This window comes from Sprattus sprattus, assembly GCF_963457725.1.
Source record: "Sprattus sprattus genome assembly, chromosome: 3".
In the NCBI taxonomy this organism is placed as follows: Eukaryota; Metazoa; Chordata; class Actinopteri; order Clupeiformes; family Clupeidae; genus Sprattus; species Sprattus sprattus.
The window spans coordinates 11,784,987-11,804,593 of NC_137922.1; the positions used below are offsets into that span (position 1 = coordinate 11,784,987).

The 19,607-nt window shown below is 39.5% G+C and overlaps 2 protein-coding genes across 2 annotated transcripts; both read left to right on the plus strand.

The window, feature by feature from the left end:
* The first annotated feature begins 1,225 nt into the window (after positions 1 to 1,225).
* On the plus strand, positions 1,226 to 12,259 carry LOC308361679 (dipeptidyl peptidase 4-like). The gene is made up of 26 exons (XM_080834100.1): positions 1,226 to 1,706; positions 1,964 to 2,051; positions 2,847 to 2,939; positions 3,354 to 3,454; positions 3,559 to 3,633; positions 3,798 to 3,850; positions 3,987 to 4,056; positions 5,072 to 5,192; positions 5,712 to 5,866; positions 6,404 to 6,498; positions 6,806 to 6,935; positions 7,136 to 7,174; positions 7,564 to 7,662; positions 7,842 to 7,912; positions 8,020 to 8,067; positions 8,510 to 8,628; positions 8,963 to 9,013; positions 9,205 to 9,303; positions 9,443 to 9,512; positions 9,602 to 9,796; positions 10,564 to 10,618; positions 10,805 to 10,904; positions 11,002 to 11,060; positions 11,156 to 11,228; positions 11,482 to 11,555; positions 11,996 to 12,259. Exons 1-26 carry the CDS (start codon positions 1,704 to 1,706, stop codon positions 12,086 to 12,088), a joined length of 2,229 nt encoding a protein of 742 aa, XP_080690226.1. The 5' UTR covers positions 1,226 to 1,703; the 3' UTR covers positions 12,089 to 12,259.
* Positions 12,260 to 14,237: 1,978 nt separating this feature from the next.
* On the plus strand, positions 14,238 to 16,555 carry LOC308361656 (uncharacterized protein; the record flags this gene model as incomplete). Its single annotated transcript, XM_080834074.1, has 5 exons — positions 14,238 to 14,332; positions 14,700 to 14,855; positions 15,389 to 15,511; positions 16,129 to 16,272; positions 16,531 to 16,555. The coding sequence occupies 5 exons, from the start codon at positions 14,238 to 14,240 to the stop codon at positions 16,553 to 16,555; spliced, it is 543 nt and encodes a 180-aa protein (XP_080690200.1).
* Positions 16,556 to 19,607: the final 3,052 nt, after the last annotated feature.

The following is a 19,607-nucleotide window of genomic DNA, read 5'->3' on the forward strand; positions in this document are numbered from 1 at the left end:
TAATTCTGTGTCACAACGCGACTGAAATTGTGTAGCTAATGCCTATGTGTAGCTAATATTCAACAACAGATATCCCTTGTGTGTCTAGCAGGACTGAGATCCATGAGGAAGTACGCTACTTGGACAGGGCCATAAATGAATTCATAACCATCATTAAAGATAATAACCACATGATTTTTAACGAGTTTATACACATGGCGGGGAAGGGGAACGTTCTCTTTGTGTGTCTTGTCACAGCTTTGTGTGTGTTCTCAAGCTAATTTAGACAGTGAAAGTTGAATGGGGTGTTACTATACAAGAGAAAAATCCCACCCTTTATATTCTCTATGTGATGACAGGTGATGTCCAAGACCAAATATGCCCTCATGCCCCCAGGTCCTGATGTAATTCATTAATCAATTGCTATCTGAAACGGCGTGCCCTTAAAAGCTAAGGCTTAAAAGCTAAGGCCAACTATGAGAGTAATGGCAATTTACTTTACTAAATCCCCCACAATTCACAATTTAAAGGGTTGATTCATAGTATATTAAAGCTGACCTTTTATGTCTGTTCTTCTTTTCTTTTTCTTAAAGCCTGTATGGGATAGCACGTTATCTCTCAGAATGTATAAAAGGAAAACTATTTCATAAGTGCATGCTGCTCACATGGCCAAATGATGCCCCATTGCCGAAAAGCCTAACTATGAGAGAAATAGTGTTTTAAAATGACAATATCTAAATTTTACAATGGTCCTAGCAAAGGAAAAGAAACAGCCATGGCCAATCTATTTGAATATTGTATAGATTGTAGATTTAAACGCCACTGTCTCAAATTAATCTGTAGTTAACATGTGTAAAATGCAAATGAATCCACACATTCTAATAGATACATTTATGGATTCGTTCTATATCCTGCCTGTGTTAGAGCGAGTCTTGGGTGTGATAATCTAGGACGTTTGGAGCAACCAGATGCAATGTAGATGCAAAGGAGGATTGCAGCTGTCGTCCCTTGACTTGTCAGACTCTGCAACCAGTTGTTGACATGTTCTCCAGCCAAGCTCATATCTTTCATTCCTGCAAGCATACGTGGGGCAAGTGTATACACGCGCGCGACTCCTACATGGGGAAACCCTCGCATTTAATTAACCTGAATTGCCAGTTTTAGCAGAGATGACAAGAAGAACGAAGGACTATTAACTTTCAAGCCGAAATGAACACACATAAACTACCTCTTGCAATCAGTTCTGATCATACTCTCCGCAGCTATTTATGCCCGTGGATTGACATTCTGAACCGAGCTCACAGAAAAAGAGGAAAGTTTGTTGAGTCATTAGTAGCCTTATAAGTCATATGATGATGAACGACACAGTTACACACTAAACAGAACGAACTGGTCCTTCATAGTTAATTTGATATTTGTCTATGGCTTGTGGGCTAAATGTAAAGTAATGCTTGCTGTCCACGAGCCATTTTGGGTAGCCAACGCGTTTTAACTTGGCGAACTTTAATCTAGCGGAATTTTATTGTCTACTTTACAACCGATGTTGAGATAATATTTAACACAAATTTCTAGCTGCACTCGCGATTCTTTTGGACTTGTAGCGGAGTAGGTTACAGTATTGTTGCGGTCCAGGTAGTTGGCTGCTGTTTCACGCTATTTCAACCAAACTGGAAAAAAATTAGACCTGGATACGACCTAACCGACTACCAGCCCTATCTTCCACAATGGTTAGTATTTGAGCAATGGAATTCTTAATTGGACTATCCTTGATATAGCCATAGTATTTCTACCTCGACTGTCTCAACGATTCTAGCCTAACGCAGTCAGCTGTGAACCAATACATTAATGGATGAACGAGTGAAAGAAGGAACGAATTTTAGTTCGCTGGAAGGCAAAAAGAGGAGGTGTGGAAATGGCTTTATAGATTGCTAGTGAAAAAGTTGCGCATTTCTTATATTGCACAAATTGATTTTTTTCCTTACAGAAAAGTATCGGGAAATGGATCTTAGGAATTCTGGGGTTGGTTGTTGTTGTCGTCTTAATAGCTGTCCCCACTGCCATATTTCTAAACGGTAAGTGCGACCTGTTTCAGTCAGCACTCAGTATTAAAATGGCATGAACAACAGTACGTTCCTCGTATTGATGCCAAGAAAGACAAATAGAAAGTTGTAGTTTTCAAGTGTAACATCCCCAATACATGACTGTAGTGGTCGCCTGCAGTTTGTGGTTCCTTACTTAAGATCCTCAACATCACAGTGGACTACCACTGACAAATAATGGTGCAGTTGTTGGTTTGTGAGAGCCACTGACTACTAGGAAATAACTTATTAAACTACGAACCTTATCAGTTCTTACATCACATTTTAACAACATACACCATCTATCTTATCTCTTTAAGTGGGCAGTGTGAACTTTGACTTTTTTTTACTTTGATTCACTGCTCTAGCCATGCGCTTCACGTGTAGTTTGGAAACAAGTGGACTTACATATTTGTAGTCATCTTTTTGGAGTATAGCCTAACTACTTAGATGAATGTTTGCCTTACTTGGATGGTCAGCAATAAATCACAATGGATAGCATGCATGAAAACAAACCTACTTGTACCATGGTAATGAACATATTTCATCTTCTAGGTCAGGCACAGATCTAGATATCCAGTGATTGATGAAATGTCTGTTTTTTTATTCTGCTAATGATTAATGGCGATACATTGAAATACATTGAGCTAACATCCAGGCATTAATTGATTTAAAAAACAGAGTACTGTAAAGGCCTATGTATTGCAGATTGATGTGAAGTTCATGTTGTATAATGGTAGTCTATAGAGCAACACTGTAGGGATCTAAATAAAAGTTATGTGTTTTTAGAGGAGAAGACAGAGACCCAGAGGACATTCACGTTGGCGGACAACTTCAACGGTAGCATCAGGGCAAGGTCCTACAACCTCCGCTGGATCTCAGGTACATCACACACTGACTTTTACACTGTACATAACATTACCAAGACAGCAGCTATTCAGTGTCACAGACCTTAAGCATCCTCCCCCTAACCACTTTGGATAAAACAGCCAGTTTAGACATCTGGTCTTGACATCTGGTCTTATTGTGCAATCAAGCACTTAAAATGTGCTTTGGCTAGCTGGTTCTATGACTAAGGGCTGAAAACAACCTTTCATGAATATACTTCATTAGTATAGTGATAATACAGTGAGGGCAATTCGAATCTTAACAAGGCCAAGTTAGTGTTAGTTAGGGCATTCATCAGCACTGACAATCACAGAATGAATACATGAGTATCTAATTACTTGTTTTTTATTAGTTTTTTAATGTTTCTTATTATGTATGTTCATGCATTTTTATATTTTTTAATCACAGACCAAGAATATGTCCATAGAGGAAGAGATGGTGTAGTCTACAAGCACAGTGCAGCAACTGCAGACAATGAAGGCGTTGTGTTTCTGGAAAAAACAAAATTTGTAAGATGGTTTTTATTTTCAGATTGTGTCGATAGAGGATGTCAGTGTGTACTTGGTTGCGTTGTGTTAAAAAAAGTTATTATTGTTTACTCTTTTCTCAATAGGACCAAGTGGAAGCCTTTGATTATTTAATTTCCGGTGATAACAACTATGTTGCCTTCATGAGTAACTTCTCCAAGGTGATGAATGCGCTCAATAAAGTTGGCTATTTAAATAGAATCTCAAGCCATGACGTTATAATGATGACAATTAAACTGTATTACAATACTGCCAATACAATATAAGTACAGTAACACATTTTGCCATATCAAATGTCTTCAACAACGACCTTTCTTATCTACAGATATGGAGACACTCCTACACAGCCTCCTACTACCTCTATGACCTTTCTACAAAGTAAGTACCCCCAGTTGCCAACTCTGCTTAAGGTCAGAAGTTAACACATTATGAATTCCATCCATTCTATCCAACGTCAGCATTTATATTAACATTAGATGTTCATGTAAGATAATCGTCCTCTCATTCCATTCAGGGTTTTTGTCGAACCAGTTCTTCCTCACGATATCCAGTATCTGGCATGGGCTCCAGCCGGCAATGCACTGGTGAGGATAGGCATGGAAGTACACTAAAACTATATGCTACAAGCAGGCCATTTGGCTGGACTGCAAATCAGTCGCATCATAGCTTTAGATGCCAATGATTCATCTTTCAAATAATGGAACTAAAAAATGTGCACCGAGACGCCTATGTAAAAGTCTCAAAATCTGTCAGCCATACATGTTCACCTAAATCCAGATAGCCGGGCCGACATCATGACTACACTGTTAACAGCCTTATCTCTGACTATTTCACTGATCTGCTGATAGTCGTATCACTCACCTGGTAGGAGGAGCCTCCATAAAAATGGACCGTTCTGTCTCTCACTGGCTGGCTTTATTACTGCATTGTAGTTCATCAGTTTTGAAATTTCACGTGGATATGTTGTTTTGTTTATTGTGTGAAGAGATCACAAGGTAGATATGTTGCTGTGTTCCTTCTGTGGGTAGATCATAAGCACGTTGTAAATGGCTTGGTAGGAATAGTGAGTGTGATTTTATGATGCATCTATGGTTCCTTGTAACTTTTAATAAGCCATGAGTAACCCCACAAAACTGGACCTTCATAAACTATAAAATATCTTAATGACAAGAAATACCCTCTAAGATATACATACGCAATAATTATTTTAGTAAATTGTCATTTAACCAATAGCTTTAGATTAAAATTGTTATAGTTTAAAATGAATGTAAATCTATCATTGTATAATCAACATAATTAATCAACCTTGTATGTGTGCTAAAAGCCCTGCATCCGAAATACAATGAGATAATACAACATATCCTTGGATATGGGTACTAACCCCCTACATGGCTTACAGGGACATTTACACCAGGTAGATCAGGCACAATTCAGATCAGACACTGATGATGGCTTAGGCCGAAAAGCGGCTGTGTATAAACTGGTTAAAATAAATAAGCCATGAGACAAGCATGACAGTGCGTTTTTTCTACTTTAAGATCAGGCACTGTTGACATTAATCAATACATAATCAATGCACGTTATCAATTCTCCCCTCAGGCCTACGTGTGGAAGAATAATATCTATGTAAAGGCCAGCCCAACTGGAGCAGTCATGCAGGTCACTGAGAATGGAAAGGAGAACCTAATCCTCAATGGAATTCCAGACTGGGTCTATGAGGGTTAGTGATGCCTGCTCATTAAACAGTACCCAAATCCAGTCAAAGCAAAAACCTTTCAATACTCTGTCAACAATCACCGACTTGTTTAAAGTCGTGACCTAAGGGACTTGCAAGCAGGATCAGATGGGGGGGAAAGGCTTTCATGTTTTCAAGTGGTGTTGAGAGCAGGAAGTATATGAAATATATATCAGTCTGCCTGCAGTTGTTGTCAAGTTGCCTGAATTCTTGTCAGATTCCTCTTGATGTTCATCCAGTGTGTGTGCTCCAAAAAACTCTGGTGTTCTTGCACAGTCCTTGGTCTGTAAATGGAAAACAAGTGGCCTCGCACTGAGCCGTGTTAGTCCTTCTGCTTCAGGAATTTGGTTGTTGAGCTCAAATATCAACAAGCTATTACTAGAATTGTGGACTGGACCTTTAAATGCCTATGGAAAGCAGGCAGTGTATTAAAACAATAGGTCAAACTGTTGTTGTTGGTGTCATGTTAACATTCTATTTTGTGTTCTTTGTGTGACTCTACAGAGGAGATGTTCTCCACAAACCACGCCTTGTGGTGGTCACCAGGAGGTAAGCACGTGGCCTACGCCGAATTCAACGACACTGACGTCCCTATCATGGAGTACTCCTGGTATGGAAAAGGGCAGTACCCACAAACAGTCATGGTCCCCTATCCCAAGGTATCCCCTATCCCAGAAAGAGAAATAAGTGGTTCTACTGCTTTGTCCTCATAGAAGAACAGATTTAGATGTCAATCAGAACCAAACAAATCATTTAGGACATTTTTAGGAACTTTATTGCTTTATTGCTTGCATGCTTTATTGCTTTCATACTTTATTTATGGTATCATACTATCAGTACAAAGTGTTGACATCATAAAACAAACCATTCACTGTGGAGCTCTGAGCAGGAGTTCTGATTTTTTTTTTGTGGGATCGTGAGCAGATGATTAAGCAGAAAGAGTTCTTCTAGAGTCACAAAGGCAGAACCATTTTCTTTCTTTTTTTTTAAGTGTGCGGTTTTCTATCTGTATGTGGACTCTGAACTTGACACAAGTAGAATAAACTCAAAGGTTAAACACAGCTGGTTTGTGTGGGTCACACACTTAAGTCTGTTTTGCACTTGGCACACTCTGCTCTCATCATTATATATCTGAATTGTGAGATTGTATACATTTATTCTTATATTTGAACAAATATTTGGTTTTGTGTCTGAAGCCAGGAGCTGAAAACCCAACAGTCCGCCTGTTCGTTGTTGATGTGAACTCAACTATAATTAAAGAACTTGTCGTCCCAAATTCTTATGGAGCAGAGTAAGTCAACATAATGTTTGTAGAACATACACAAATGAAACGTCACCAAATAGCAATAAGACCGAGAATGGATTTAATGTTGTTCACTTCATTTTGGTTTCAATTACATAGCACACAATGAGTTTATAGATAGTGTATAGTGACTGGATTGTATTTTTTTTATTGTTTCATCTTGGAGGTACACTGTACAAATGTATGCGTTGATATATGTGTTGTATACATGCATCCACCGCATTCAGAGGCAGTGGTTGTGCCTGTGGCTCTGAATTGCGCTCTGATTGAAATGTGATTAACCTTTTCCCTGTAGTGATCACTACCTGAGCACTGTTACCTGGGTATCAGACTCACGCGTTGCCATACAGTGGCAAAAAAGACTCCAGAGCCACGTGCTTCTGCAAGTCTATGACTGGGATGGAATCATCTGGATTGAGGGCGCAGTAAGTGACTTTTCACTTCGCTTTAAAAAACTGCTTAATAATATAGATAATGGCGAATCATTAATTGCTAAAGCAAACCATCATACGAGATAGTGCTTTTGAAGAAAATCAATAAAGTGTATAGAGCTCAGCTCATGTCCTATACTGTTACCACTGAGTGAAAATGTTAAGAAGTCTAATTCATTCTTTTGTCTTTCCAGAAACATGAACAAATTATGCAAAACGGTTGGGTGGGTCGGGTAAGTGCTCTGAGCTTCTAGTTTTCTAGTGCTGACTAATTACAGTTGAGACATATTTACTGACACATCCAGAAGCTACACTTTTTACTATGTTTAAACTTTTAAATGTCCCATCAAGCTACCAAATGCCTTGAACTTCTATAAAAGCATATTGTCACATTGAAACAAACATGCCCTTTTTTGTAAAAAAAACAAACAAACACATCATCAATAAGGTGTTTGAACTTACCAGTACCATAATCAATATAAATGATCAATATATTGATGAAAGAACACAATATTATATCACACTGGTGTCAGGGTCTGGGAAGTTTCACTCAGAGGCAGCTTGAGTAGTGTTTATAGTGATTGAACACTATGAACTTAGACAAGATTCATTTTGTCTTCAGTTTTCACCATCGGAACCAGTCTTTGCTGCAGATGGCAACGGTTTTTACCTTATAGAGAGCGACACTACTGGTTACAAGCATATCAATCATGTCACTGGAGTAAGTGCTTGGAATACACAAACATTCTCTCTCTCTCTCTCTCTCTCTCTCTCTCTCTCTCTGTCCCTCTCTCCTACACACCCACACACCCACACACACACATACACTAAGACACATACATATGCTGAATTATTAATTATTGTCTGAAATAAATTTGATGATTAACTTCTTTGGCACAGAGCACTCATACGTTCATCACAAAGGGAAATTGGGAAGTCATCAGTATTTTGAAGGTGACTTCAAACACCATGTAAGTTATCGCAAGCAAGCAATCTCACACCTGCAGCTCTTTGTTGCCTTCCATGCTTGTATAAAAGACAAGCCTTGCTATTTTGTATTTCTTACTTTTTGCTGCAGATTCTTTGTTGGAAACCAAGGACATCCTGGGCAAAGACATGTTTACAAGTAAGATCCACACCTAATGTTAGTAACAGAAAGCCCTTAATGTAACTGCTTACATATGTAAAGCTTTACAAGTAAGACCCACACCTAACTTTAGTCACAGAAAGAAGATGAAAGGCTTTGCCCATGTCTTTCTGTAGACTCGAAAAACAGCTTGGAACTCTTGTCACTATCACTGCTATCGCATCATCTCTTGCTATTTCCCATGATCTCAGTATAAACAGGAAGTGCTTGCGCTGATTCCTCTCTCTCCCTCTCTCTGTTTCTGTAAACGTGTGTGCATGCTTGTGTGTGTGCTTGTGTGTGTGTTTGCGTATATGTGTGAACATATTTTCCTGTGTGCATGCTTGTGCATGTGCGCAACTGTGTACCTGTGGTTTTTGTGTGTGTGTATGTGTGTGTGTGTGTGTGTGTGTGTGTGTGTGTGTGTGTGTGTGTGCATCAGGATCACAATAGCCACCTCCAGTTCTGAGTGCCTGACATGCAATCTGGATCAGGAGAGGTGCAAATACAACTCAGCCAGCATCAGTTCAGATGGCTCCTACTACCGCATGGACTGCTCTGGTCAGCTTTCCAGCCTGTCGGAACTAAACATACACATAAACACACAAGACTCGAAACACAAATGTGTTATCGCACAGACCTAGCATAGCCTTCAGTGTTTACTATAATATTGCTTTTCTTAGTTTTGGATCGCTTAAAAGTGCAATCAAAAGGGGAAGAAAAGAGAGGCAGACAATGAATACTTACTTTAAAGTACACCAGTGTGGTGTGAAAGGCTGTACACACATGCCTCATGTAAGGCTGAAGCCAAGAGGACTCCTTACCTTAGTAGTGTATGCATGTGATGGCACACTGATGTGTTGTAGTAAGCTGCCGTGTTCATTTGTCTCTGAAGGTCCCGGACTTCCTTTGTACACACTTAGGAGCAGCAGTGGCAAGGACTCAGGTGAGAGACTAGGGAGTAAAAAGGTTCATCGGTTTATATAATTTGTAAACTCTGTTGTGTATTTGTATTTATTTATTTTTTAAATATTGACCATCAACATGTTAGTTCTTAATGTGATTTGTAATTTTTAATTTGAAGTATTTTTATATTCATGTTATGTTCATTTCACTTTTCTTTTCTCCTTATATCAGAAGTCAAGGTTCTTGAGGACAACACCAATCTGGGTGCCATCCTGAAAGAAATCGCGATGCCTTCAGTCATTCACGACACGATAAAGATTGACAAATATGGTGAGGCTCATGTCAATAGGCCACCAAATGAAGCCAACTTACACCTCCACACTGCAATCGTCACGCAAGTGGATGTTTCATTCTCACTGATCTGATGACGTACTCAAATGCTGACAAAATCATTGGGACTCTTTTACAGAACTGTGGTACCAGATGACTTTACCTCCTGGTTTTGACAAGTCCAAGAAATACCCCGTGCTCATCGACGTGTAAGCATTTGCCAATCAGCACTGAACCAGACCACACGTGTTAAAAAAATGCAGTGATTTTATTTTGATTTGATGCTTTACCTTTCCAGCTATGCAGGGCCTTGTAGCCAGAAGTCAGACTTTCGCTTCAGGCTGGGCTGGTCCACCTACTTGGCCAGCACAGAGAAGGTAATCGTAGCCAGCTTTGATGGCAGAGGAAGTGGTTTCCAAGGAGACGAGATAATGCATCTCATCTATAAACGCCTGGGAACCTATGAGGTGGAGGATCAGATAACAGCAGCAAGGTGAAAACACTCTGCCTTCCAAGAACACACACAAGAAAAGGTGCAAAATCTAGAACCCTGCGGGCTTCCTCAGCTTGTCACCACTTGAAGTTTAATTAGTAGTTTTATGAAGTAGTTTTTGTTATGCGGCCTCTATTATGTTATTATATTATATAAGTTATCACCCACTAGTGATCCGAATGAAAAGGCTCTACATGTGGAAAAGGCCTTTGGCTTTACTCTGAACCCATTGCCCAGACCTAACTAACCCTAACACAACTAGAACCATTGGCATCGCCATACATAATGTGAACATGAACAGTAGTGAATCACGTCATTTTTTTTTTGTTATCTGATTATCAGCCCATGTGGAGACATACTTGTATACTATAGTCCATTTTTTTTTATTGCTCTTTTATCGCCCTCTGTAGATAAGTAGTTTGCATTGCATGTAGTAGAAAGCATGGCAATTTGGTACTTAATGCTTGAGTAGCTAAACCGAGGTCATTTTGAGTTAGGGTAGGTAAATGTATATCCCAAATAAGACCTTAAGGGTTTCGTAAAAAAAAAAATACATCCAGCATCAGTCCACACTAGCATTCACATAATTGCACAGGATGGAACTTATTCTATGTAAGTTCAGCTATTAAACCACTAGTGATGATCATTATCATCTGCTAAACCCACAATGGATTCATGAAGACAGTGTACATTTGTGCATTAATGTGGATACCATCCTGCCTGAATGAAATGTAACTAATCTGTTTTAATATTCTCTTTTTCTGCAGACAATTCATAGATCTTGGGTTCATTGACAAAGAGAGGATTGCTATATGGGGCTGGGTAGGTAAACGTCAGAACCAGAGTTAATGGCTGGAGTGTGTGTGTGTGTGTGTGTGTGTGTATGTGTGTGTATGTGTGTGTGTGTGTGTGTGCGTGCGTGCGTGCGTGTGTGTTGGTGCGTGCGTGTGTTGGTCTGTGTGTTGACTAATCTGTGATATCTGTGATGCATATTCTCTTCTCCTTCAGTCCTATGGTGGCTACGTCACCTCCATGGTCCTAGGGGCAGGAAGTGGTGTTTTCAAGTGTGGCATGGCAGTTGCACCTGTGTCCAAATGGGAATATTACGGTATAACATAATAAATAATCATATTTAAAAAGCCTATGATATATACATACACAGTCTTAATTTTCTGTGTGTCTTTTTTGGTTACTGAATCTCTTAGATTCAATCTATACGGAGAGATACATGCAGCGACCACAAGACAACCAGGCATTCTACGATGTACGTTTTGTTTTCAACATCTTAATTATGCATTGTAAAGTTTTTGATCAATGATGAGTTGGACTCAGTATAGTCATTTCACTGATTTTCTACAGAACTCAACTGTAACTGGCAGAGCGATGAACTTCGCATCTGTCGAATACCTCTTGATTCACGGAACAGCAGATGGTGAGAGCTCTTGTGTGCTTAACTACACTGTAATGCCAAATAACTCCTTTTCTCTGTAAACTAATTAATTTCCATTTACTTAAGCAACCTTAATTAGTTAAAAAGGAAACAAATACAAACATCAACCTAGTTGGTAGTTTGGATGTCGCTAGGATGAGCCAAAAGGTTAAGCCAATAAAACAAAACAGAAGTCGTCATTTTTGTCTTCACACTGTTCATGTTTATGTGTTTGCTTGTTTTTTGTTTGCTTCAGACAATGTGCATTTCCAGCAAGCAGCCCAGATCTCAAAAGCTCTGGTGGATGAGCAGGTGGACTTCGAAGCCATGGTAAATCTGAAGAGAGAGAACATAATTTGACTATGACAACCTCAGAATGAGCCATGTGAATGAGAAAAATGCTTCATCATCTTTGCTGCTTAACTTATCAACATGGGTTTGATGAAAAACCTTTTAAAAAGCTGTAAGGTGGCCATTATGAAAGTCAAGGGTTCAAGCAACAGAAGGGCCATCTCAAATGACACATAATGATGATTTAAACACATGAAAAAAAAGGCAGCTTTGGAACTTAAGGAAAAATACTGGTCTGGACATATGCAGGGTTTCGTAGTAAAAAATGACAACCCTGTGGCTTTTACAATCATTCCATGTTTTACCATTCCCCGAAGAGCTTATGCAAAACTCTCTCTTTCTCTCTCCCCCCCCTCCCCCTCTGTCTCTCTCTCCCCCCTCTCTCTCTCCCCCCCCCCCTCTCTCTCTCTCTGTTTTAGTGGTACACTGATGAGGACCATGGTCTTGGAGGCTCGGCCTATCACCATGTCTACACTCACATGAGCCACTTCCTGCAGAGGTGTTTTGCTTGAGACACCCTTTTGACATAATGCCTACCCAAGAATCAGGAAACTCTTCTATTCTTTCACTTTTTTTCATTTGAAGACTACCTAATACCACTTCAAATGCAATTTCCTTATGACTTTCGTCAAGTGATGTAGATTATCAGCTGTGTATTGGTATATTTTGTGAAGAAGCTTGTCCTCGTCCATGTAAAACAAAACACTATGCAGAGTTATTATGCTGTTCATGAGGGTCTGGGTCATTGGTCTATTGTAATGTAACACATTAAGATTCAGCACAAATATTTATTCAGTATTTCATGCTGTTTTAATTGGTAAAATTATACAGATTTATCTGTCACACTATTCTTGTAAGTGTTTAATACATATTGTCCAGAATTACTATTTTTACAATGGCTTGACTGTGATGTAATGTAAATTATGAGCCTCAAAATATTTATTTTTTGCCATTTATAAGCATTCATCTATGATACGTTGACAATAAAATGGTGGTATACACAACAATGTTTCAGTGTGATGAATGCATACCACAAGGCACCATCATAGCAAGATATACTACAAGGCATTTTTTCAATCAGACACCATTGTTTTTAATGAGGTTTCTCTTTTTTATATTTATATAAATAATTACAAAAACATATGTGATTATATTAGTTTAACTTTGTGTTAGATAAATTAATATCAAGACGTTAATATTAACGAGACAGAGACCAGCAATCAGAATTTCATTTTGCAACAGAGGAAGTTTGCTACAACCAAAGGTTGTGAACAGACTCCAAAGATGATCTGGGCACAGCCAGCCTTATGTGAGTAGAAAAAAACAGGTTTCTTCACACACAAAGGGCGGTATTCTCCCGTCCCATCGCTTCAGAAGTTACAGCAATGATCTCAGAATATGTCCTTGAGAGACTGACTATCAGTACAAAAACAGATGGTTTGCCTCAGGAAGAGAGTATGCATCCTGTAGGCCTCAGCACACAGGAAAAGCAAGCAGATTAAAATACAATAGCAAGGTCCTCATTAAAATGTCTCTATCACTTTGATATCAGGGTATTGACTAAATCTTATAATTCGTTCATTTAGGACTCTAAGTATTGGCATTGTATGTATTGCCATTGTATGTATTGCCACTCAACATGGCCCACATTTTAGCAAGAGTATCTCAAGCCTCAAGTGTATATAATGATAATAATAAAAGATTAAGAATCAGTTAGTATTCATTTTAAATACAAAATGTTCACAGTTACACTATTAAAGCACTGTGGGACTTAATATCATAATATGTGTATACCTGTACGACTGAGGAACCGAAAGGCTACGTATGAGTATTTCCTTATTAAGAACAAATGATGTGTGACTAAACCGCTAATACTGACTCAACAACCTTACCTACTGTATCATATCACAACTTGAGAAACAAGAATCACCCAGTTTCATGGTGACATGATAGCACTTACTTTTATTTTCCTCCTCTAATTGACAGGATGGCATCCTGTTTTTCCACAGCCAACTGACAGCTCTTATCTTTGCTTTCGGTCTTGCCTCAACCTTCTCTCTGTCTCTCTCTCACTCTCTTTTTTTTTTAAACAAACAGAGGGCCTAAATTTACCTTACCCATCGAAACCGGTCCTGGTGTAATGGGTCGGGAATAACGAGTAAGTTTAACACATGCGCGTGTGGACTGTGTCACTTGCCCACCCGGGGTGACTATAAAAGGGCCCTCTGTCCAGGGAGACGGCCACGAAACAGCCAGAGAGGACCATCTCAGGATAAAGACAGGATCTCAGACACCTGCCTCAACTCAGCCAAGCTCTCCACTCTCTACTCCACGCCAACAAAGGTGAGGCTAGTCTGGGGGGATGTCCACAACCTGGGTGTGCAGGTCTATGCTACCACTGGACTTTTTTTTTTATAAAAAAAGAAAAGATCATGTGCCTAAAGGAGGTAGAGGTTAAAAGAAAAACATGCAGATCAGATTGGAGTGAGGAACAAGTGGAGAAATTACGGTTTTTGACTGTGTGTGCGTGTGTGTTGTATGTGTTTGTGTGTGTGTGTGTGTGTGTGTGTGTGTGTGTGTGTGTGTGTGTGTGTGTGTGTGTGTGTGTGTGTGTGTGTGTGTGTGTGTGTGTGTTCATCTCTTGTTGATGAAGGAGTCATAATGAAAAGCATGCACTCTCTCGCTGGACTTCTTGTTCTCATCATCATCCAAAGCAGCTGGCAGATCCCTCTGCTGGAGGGTGAGGGGAACTCCAGGTAAGGCTGAAGATGCACATCAGTTTTTGTCTTTACTGTGAGAGACTACTGGCTCTTTATTGTGACAGACCACTGGGGCATTCATTCTTAACTGGAAGGCTAATATAATGTAGAGGATAAATTGTTGTTTATGGTAACAATGACGAAGGACAACCGAATAGCAGCCATGAAAGAAGACCCAGTTGATCCTCAAAGACTGCCACTGCAGCCTGTGTAATGTTAAACAAAAAATATCCTGTAGAAAAAGTAGAAGTAGAAGTAGAAAATATCTTTTTCAACACTAACAGTCCTGATGTTACCCCAAGGATACATCACACTATTTCTTGGGCCTGTCTGGGTAACCTTAGAATACCTTTCACGTTTGCAGCTTGGAGATGCAGGATACCCTGTTAGAAGAGCCAAAGGAGGTTCCCAACATGAAGAGGCATTCAGAGGGAACATTCTCTAACGACTACAAAGTGTACTTGGAGAACAGAAGAGCTCAGGATTTTGTACAATGGTTGATAAACGCCAAGAGAAGTGGGTGAGTGTGTGTATGAGAGAGAGAGGGAGAGAGAGAGAGAGAGAGTTTGAGAGAGAGGGAGAGAATTCACCACTTGCTTACTTTGCCATAATGCTGCCCAAAACAGGAGGATTAATTGCTGTGTGGAAACTTTTAGGCTTAGAATGATTTCCTAACCATGTACTGATCGCTGAACATGAAGGGACAAATTACCCTATTCTACTTCCCTCACTCAGCAGCACTGCAGACTGGTGTGACAGAATTGCATGTCACACGTAACCCTTGATATTAGAAATCCCTTAGGTATAGATTTTGTGGATATATACAATGGTTCTGGCCCTAAAATAAACAAGCAAAGCAAACACCAAATAGCAGTGGTAGAAATCCATGTCCATGTATGAAAAATGTCTAATTATTCAGCTAAATGATTAATATTATTGCAAGTGGTCCAAGAAGATTATAGGCTAAATCACTGGTCCAAGACATGAGAGCTCACATAATCTACGTTCGTACCGTTGATTGAAGTTTGATCCCTTGTGCCTCTTCTGCCACAGTAAACCTAACCCTTCCAAGCGCCACGCCGATGGGACGTTCACCAGCGACGTCAGCACCTATCTCCAGGACCAGGCGGCCAAAGAATTTGTGTCCTGGCTGAAATCTGGACAAGCGAGAAGAGAGTAGGCTCTCTCCCGACACCACCACAGTATTACTGACAAGACGAGAGGAAAACAAAGAGATAAAGAGAGAGAGAATCAATCACTGCTGTCGTATTAATCCACTCACCACCATCAATAGTATTTCTGATATTCCCTGTGTGCTGTTCTTTGAAGTGGTCGTGCTAATAAAACGCCATGAAATTAAGATGCAATTCATTGATATTTTGAGCAGAAGTGTCGAATTGAAGTGTGCGAGAATTTTTAGACGGGTGGCAACATCACCACATTCAATACACAGCATCCTACAACACTCAAGCAACTCACACAAATCTTACATATGTGAGTGCCTCGACACATGTAGGCTATTGTATTTATGATGGTATTTGTGAGTGGCTCGACACATGTAGGCTATTTTATTTATGATGGTATTTCTGAAGGTGCAAAGCCTAACCGAGGCACACCCTAAAAAAGCAACCCTTCACCACAATGACACTCTAAAGCTGAACTGCGTGGGTAATAGTGTACAAAGCTCTGGGGTTGCGTACCTGGTGTTCCATGACGTTCACATTGTGTTTGCTGTACACGCAGACTTGAAGAGGTGTTCCATGATGTTCACATTGTGTTTGCTGTACACGCAGACTTGAAGAGCCTCTGGGCACAGAGTCACTGCAGAGGAGACATGTAGACGGGAGCTTCACCAGTGATATGAACAAGGTGCTAGATAGCATCGCTGCAAAGGAATATTTACAGTGGGTGATGAACTCCAAACCCTCTGTGGCAAGGTACTGTGACAACCAACGCACAAAAATGAAAAAGTGTTTTCAATTGTTATCCACTACACTTCAAAAGCGTTAATAATCGGAAAGACCAGAAATAACTAGGAACAGTTAGAGACTAATGAGTCTATAAACTCTGTTTTGCACGCTTGTCATTTTAGCATTACTCCACTTGCTATTTTCACAACCTGTTCCTTAAGTAGTTAACACGTTATTAACTCTGTATAAGACTATGTTTGCTTTCTTTCTTTCTCTCTCTTTTAGCAACAAAAGAAATGGAGATCAATAAGTGCTTCCTTGTTCAACCCAGTGATTCTGTACCACAACTGAAAACCCTGCAGACTAAGAATCTTTAAAAGCCATATTGCTTAGCCAACCATGATGTTATGAGGATCGTAAGCCATATTTGTACACTGTAAAAAAACAACCTAATTTTACAGTTAATAACTCTACATTTTTACAGTGGTTTTCTGTTTTATGAAATTGTATACAAAACTACGTATAATAATGGAGGTTAACTATAAATTAAAAACACGACTGCTATTTTAAGGATAATGCCAATAATGACAAATTACATGGATTTCTATTTTTTTTACAGAAAATAACTGTATTATTTATACATAATTTTTCCATTTTTCTAAAGTACATGCAAATGTAAATAAAATTACACTGATAATCTGAAATTAAATATGTAGCTCATTATATTAAGGTTTATGTACATACTAACAATTTATCATGTTTCTATGTAAATTTACAGTGAATTCCTCAAAAATTCAGCAAACCCATTTTCATTAACCTGTTAGAACCTTGATGTTTTTTGGCAAATTCTACCTAAAATTCCATGCCCAAATGTAAAGGCCTACTTTTGAGTCTTAAGTATAGTATGATGGCAAATTTCAATTTGATGTTACAAAAGTGCCCCTCAAGCTATGATAAAATACCTTTAGAGTACCATATATGTTATCTCAAATTTTAGAAAGATGTTGATAACCTTCCCAAAATATAGGCGCCCCCTAATTCTTTTTCCTTTTGCATCTAGATTACTGTGGATTTAAGTGGGAAAATGAATTGAAATGGCCAGTTATGTCATAAAATTGTGTGCCCCCAAGGGTATGCCATCACCTGAACAAATGGAACTGATATCTCATCCCAATCAAAAGTTAGAAGATGAATAATCGGTGATCTCTCCATATACTCTTCCGTGACTTTTGCTGCTTTCTGATTCTACCAGACTCTATTTCAATCTTCTCGTCATCCAACGGTTGAAGCTCTTTCAATGCTGCTGTTACCCCATAAAAACAATCTTTTTGGGGGCTGATTCACTGTTTTATTTTTAGAAGCCATGATGATGTAGAATAAATGTGTTTTGTTGTACAACTGCATTTCGTTATAGAACTGTCTAAAACTTGCGTGGCTAAACGGCAAAACAAAGGCACGTGAATTACTGATTACATCCCACCTTCTCTGTTGTGCACTCGGATATCTTTGCATCTCATTGGTCTACAGTCATGATTGACACATGTGTGGACCAGTCAAGGAAAGTATTAGTTTATGTTTTTCACGCACAGACTTAGCAGAGTTTACCATAGCAACCATGGACATATGATAGCAACAAAATAGTCTTGGGTGCGCGCATTGTGTCAGACTGACAGGTCAGTCAACCTATGATATTAGTTACAGGTTCCCGTATCTTGCTGGCTGATTGGGTTATCCTGATAAGATAAGACTCTGTAAAAGGTCGGGATAGCCTTCACGCTTAGAGCAAGATGTTACTCATAAGAGGACTCAGGAGGTTGAAGATGTTTTTTTTATTAGATGGTATTTTTATTAACCCAAATAAGGCACAAAGGCAGTTAAAACACTGACAATACTAAATCAATATAAAAAATACAGTTTTCACTAAGGACAAATGCATGAAGCCACCAACAAATAAGCAATTCACATAAGACCACATGTATAAAAAGGACCATTAACTGGTCAGTGAGAGTCCTTATTAAACACTATCACTCTCACTACGAAACAAAACAAAAGCAAATAAAAGGACCAAGGTAACTAGCCCATCGTGAGAGCTCCAAGGACTTACGTCCTATTAAACTGGCAACTTTCCTGAACAAAGAACAAAGGTAAGTTTAAGTAGCCTTGACAAGCACCTTGAATTGGCTCATACCAATCATTGATTTTAGGTGTGTCAATCAGCAAGGCACCAACACCTGTGGCTCACAGCAGCCATACCTAAACAATCAAACTCCCAATCAACTAGGAAACACAGACTACACATGGTAGCAATTAGGCTTGGTGCCGGCATAGCCGACACATAATAAAGCAGCCAAATCTCATTAAACATAAACTCCATATATCGCGCCATCTTCACAACACAAACTTAGACACTAAACACCGGTTGACAAACGGTATGAAATATGACAATATGATTATTGTTAAACTAAATAAACAGAAAATTTCAGAGACAAGACATTGAATGTGTGCTGATTTTAACTGAACAAAGACATGAACATCAAACATGTAATACACACACACACCAAAACACCTTCACCCAGTCCACAAAAGCAGCAGCCTACAGGCTGCAGTGGTGGGTCACACAGGTGCCCCGTCACAGACTCACTTTGTTCATTCGGTTAAAATCAAGCCACCCCTGAACTAAACACCACTATACATATTTGGGACCCATTCTAACGGCATCGGCAAGCCTGGTCTAGTCACACAAGAGCATTGTCCAAATTCCCTAATGCTGAATGGGCACTAAATCCAACAGACCCACTACAAAATCTTGTGGAAAGACTTCCTATAAGAGAGGCAACTGTTATAGAGTAGTTTTGGAATGAGATGTGCGTGAAACTCATATATGTGTGATGATCAGGTGTCCCAATACTTTTGACCTGACCTAACCTTGGATCTGGCTGGCCCAGAGCAATGCAGAACAATAAAGACGAGACAAGGGGGAAATTACTTTGCAATGGACTGACTCACTCCATGTAGTTTAATATGAGTCTGAAGTCAAATGTTTTAACTTTTGTGGGTAGAGGCTATTGTGATGTTCCTGCTGAGCTCCGCTCCGGCCACGCCCCCTTCAATCACACAAGCACATACACCTGTTTCACTCTCACTCATGCTCTCAGCTGCATGTCATCAGTATCATTCACCATCCCAGCTGCACTGCATTCAGGTCCCAAATCACATGATCACACACACCTGATTCACTCCTATATATAACCTGCACTCCCCTCACTCCGTGTTTGGTCTCGTCGCTACAAGGGTGAAACCTTTGCCCAAGTCTTCTAGCTCTGTGGCCCACTCTACGTCCCTGGGATTCCGCCTTCTGGCCA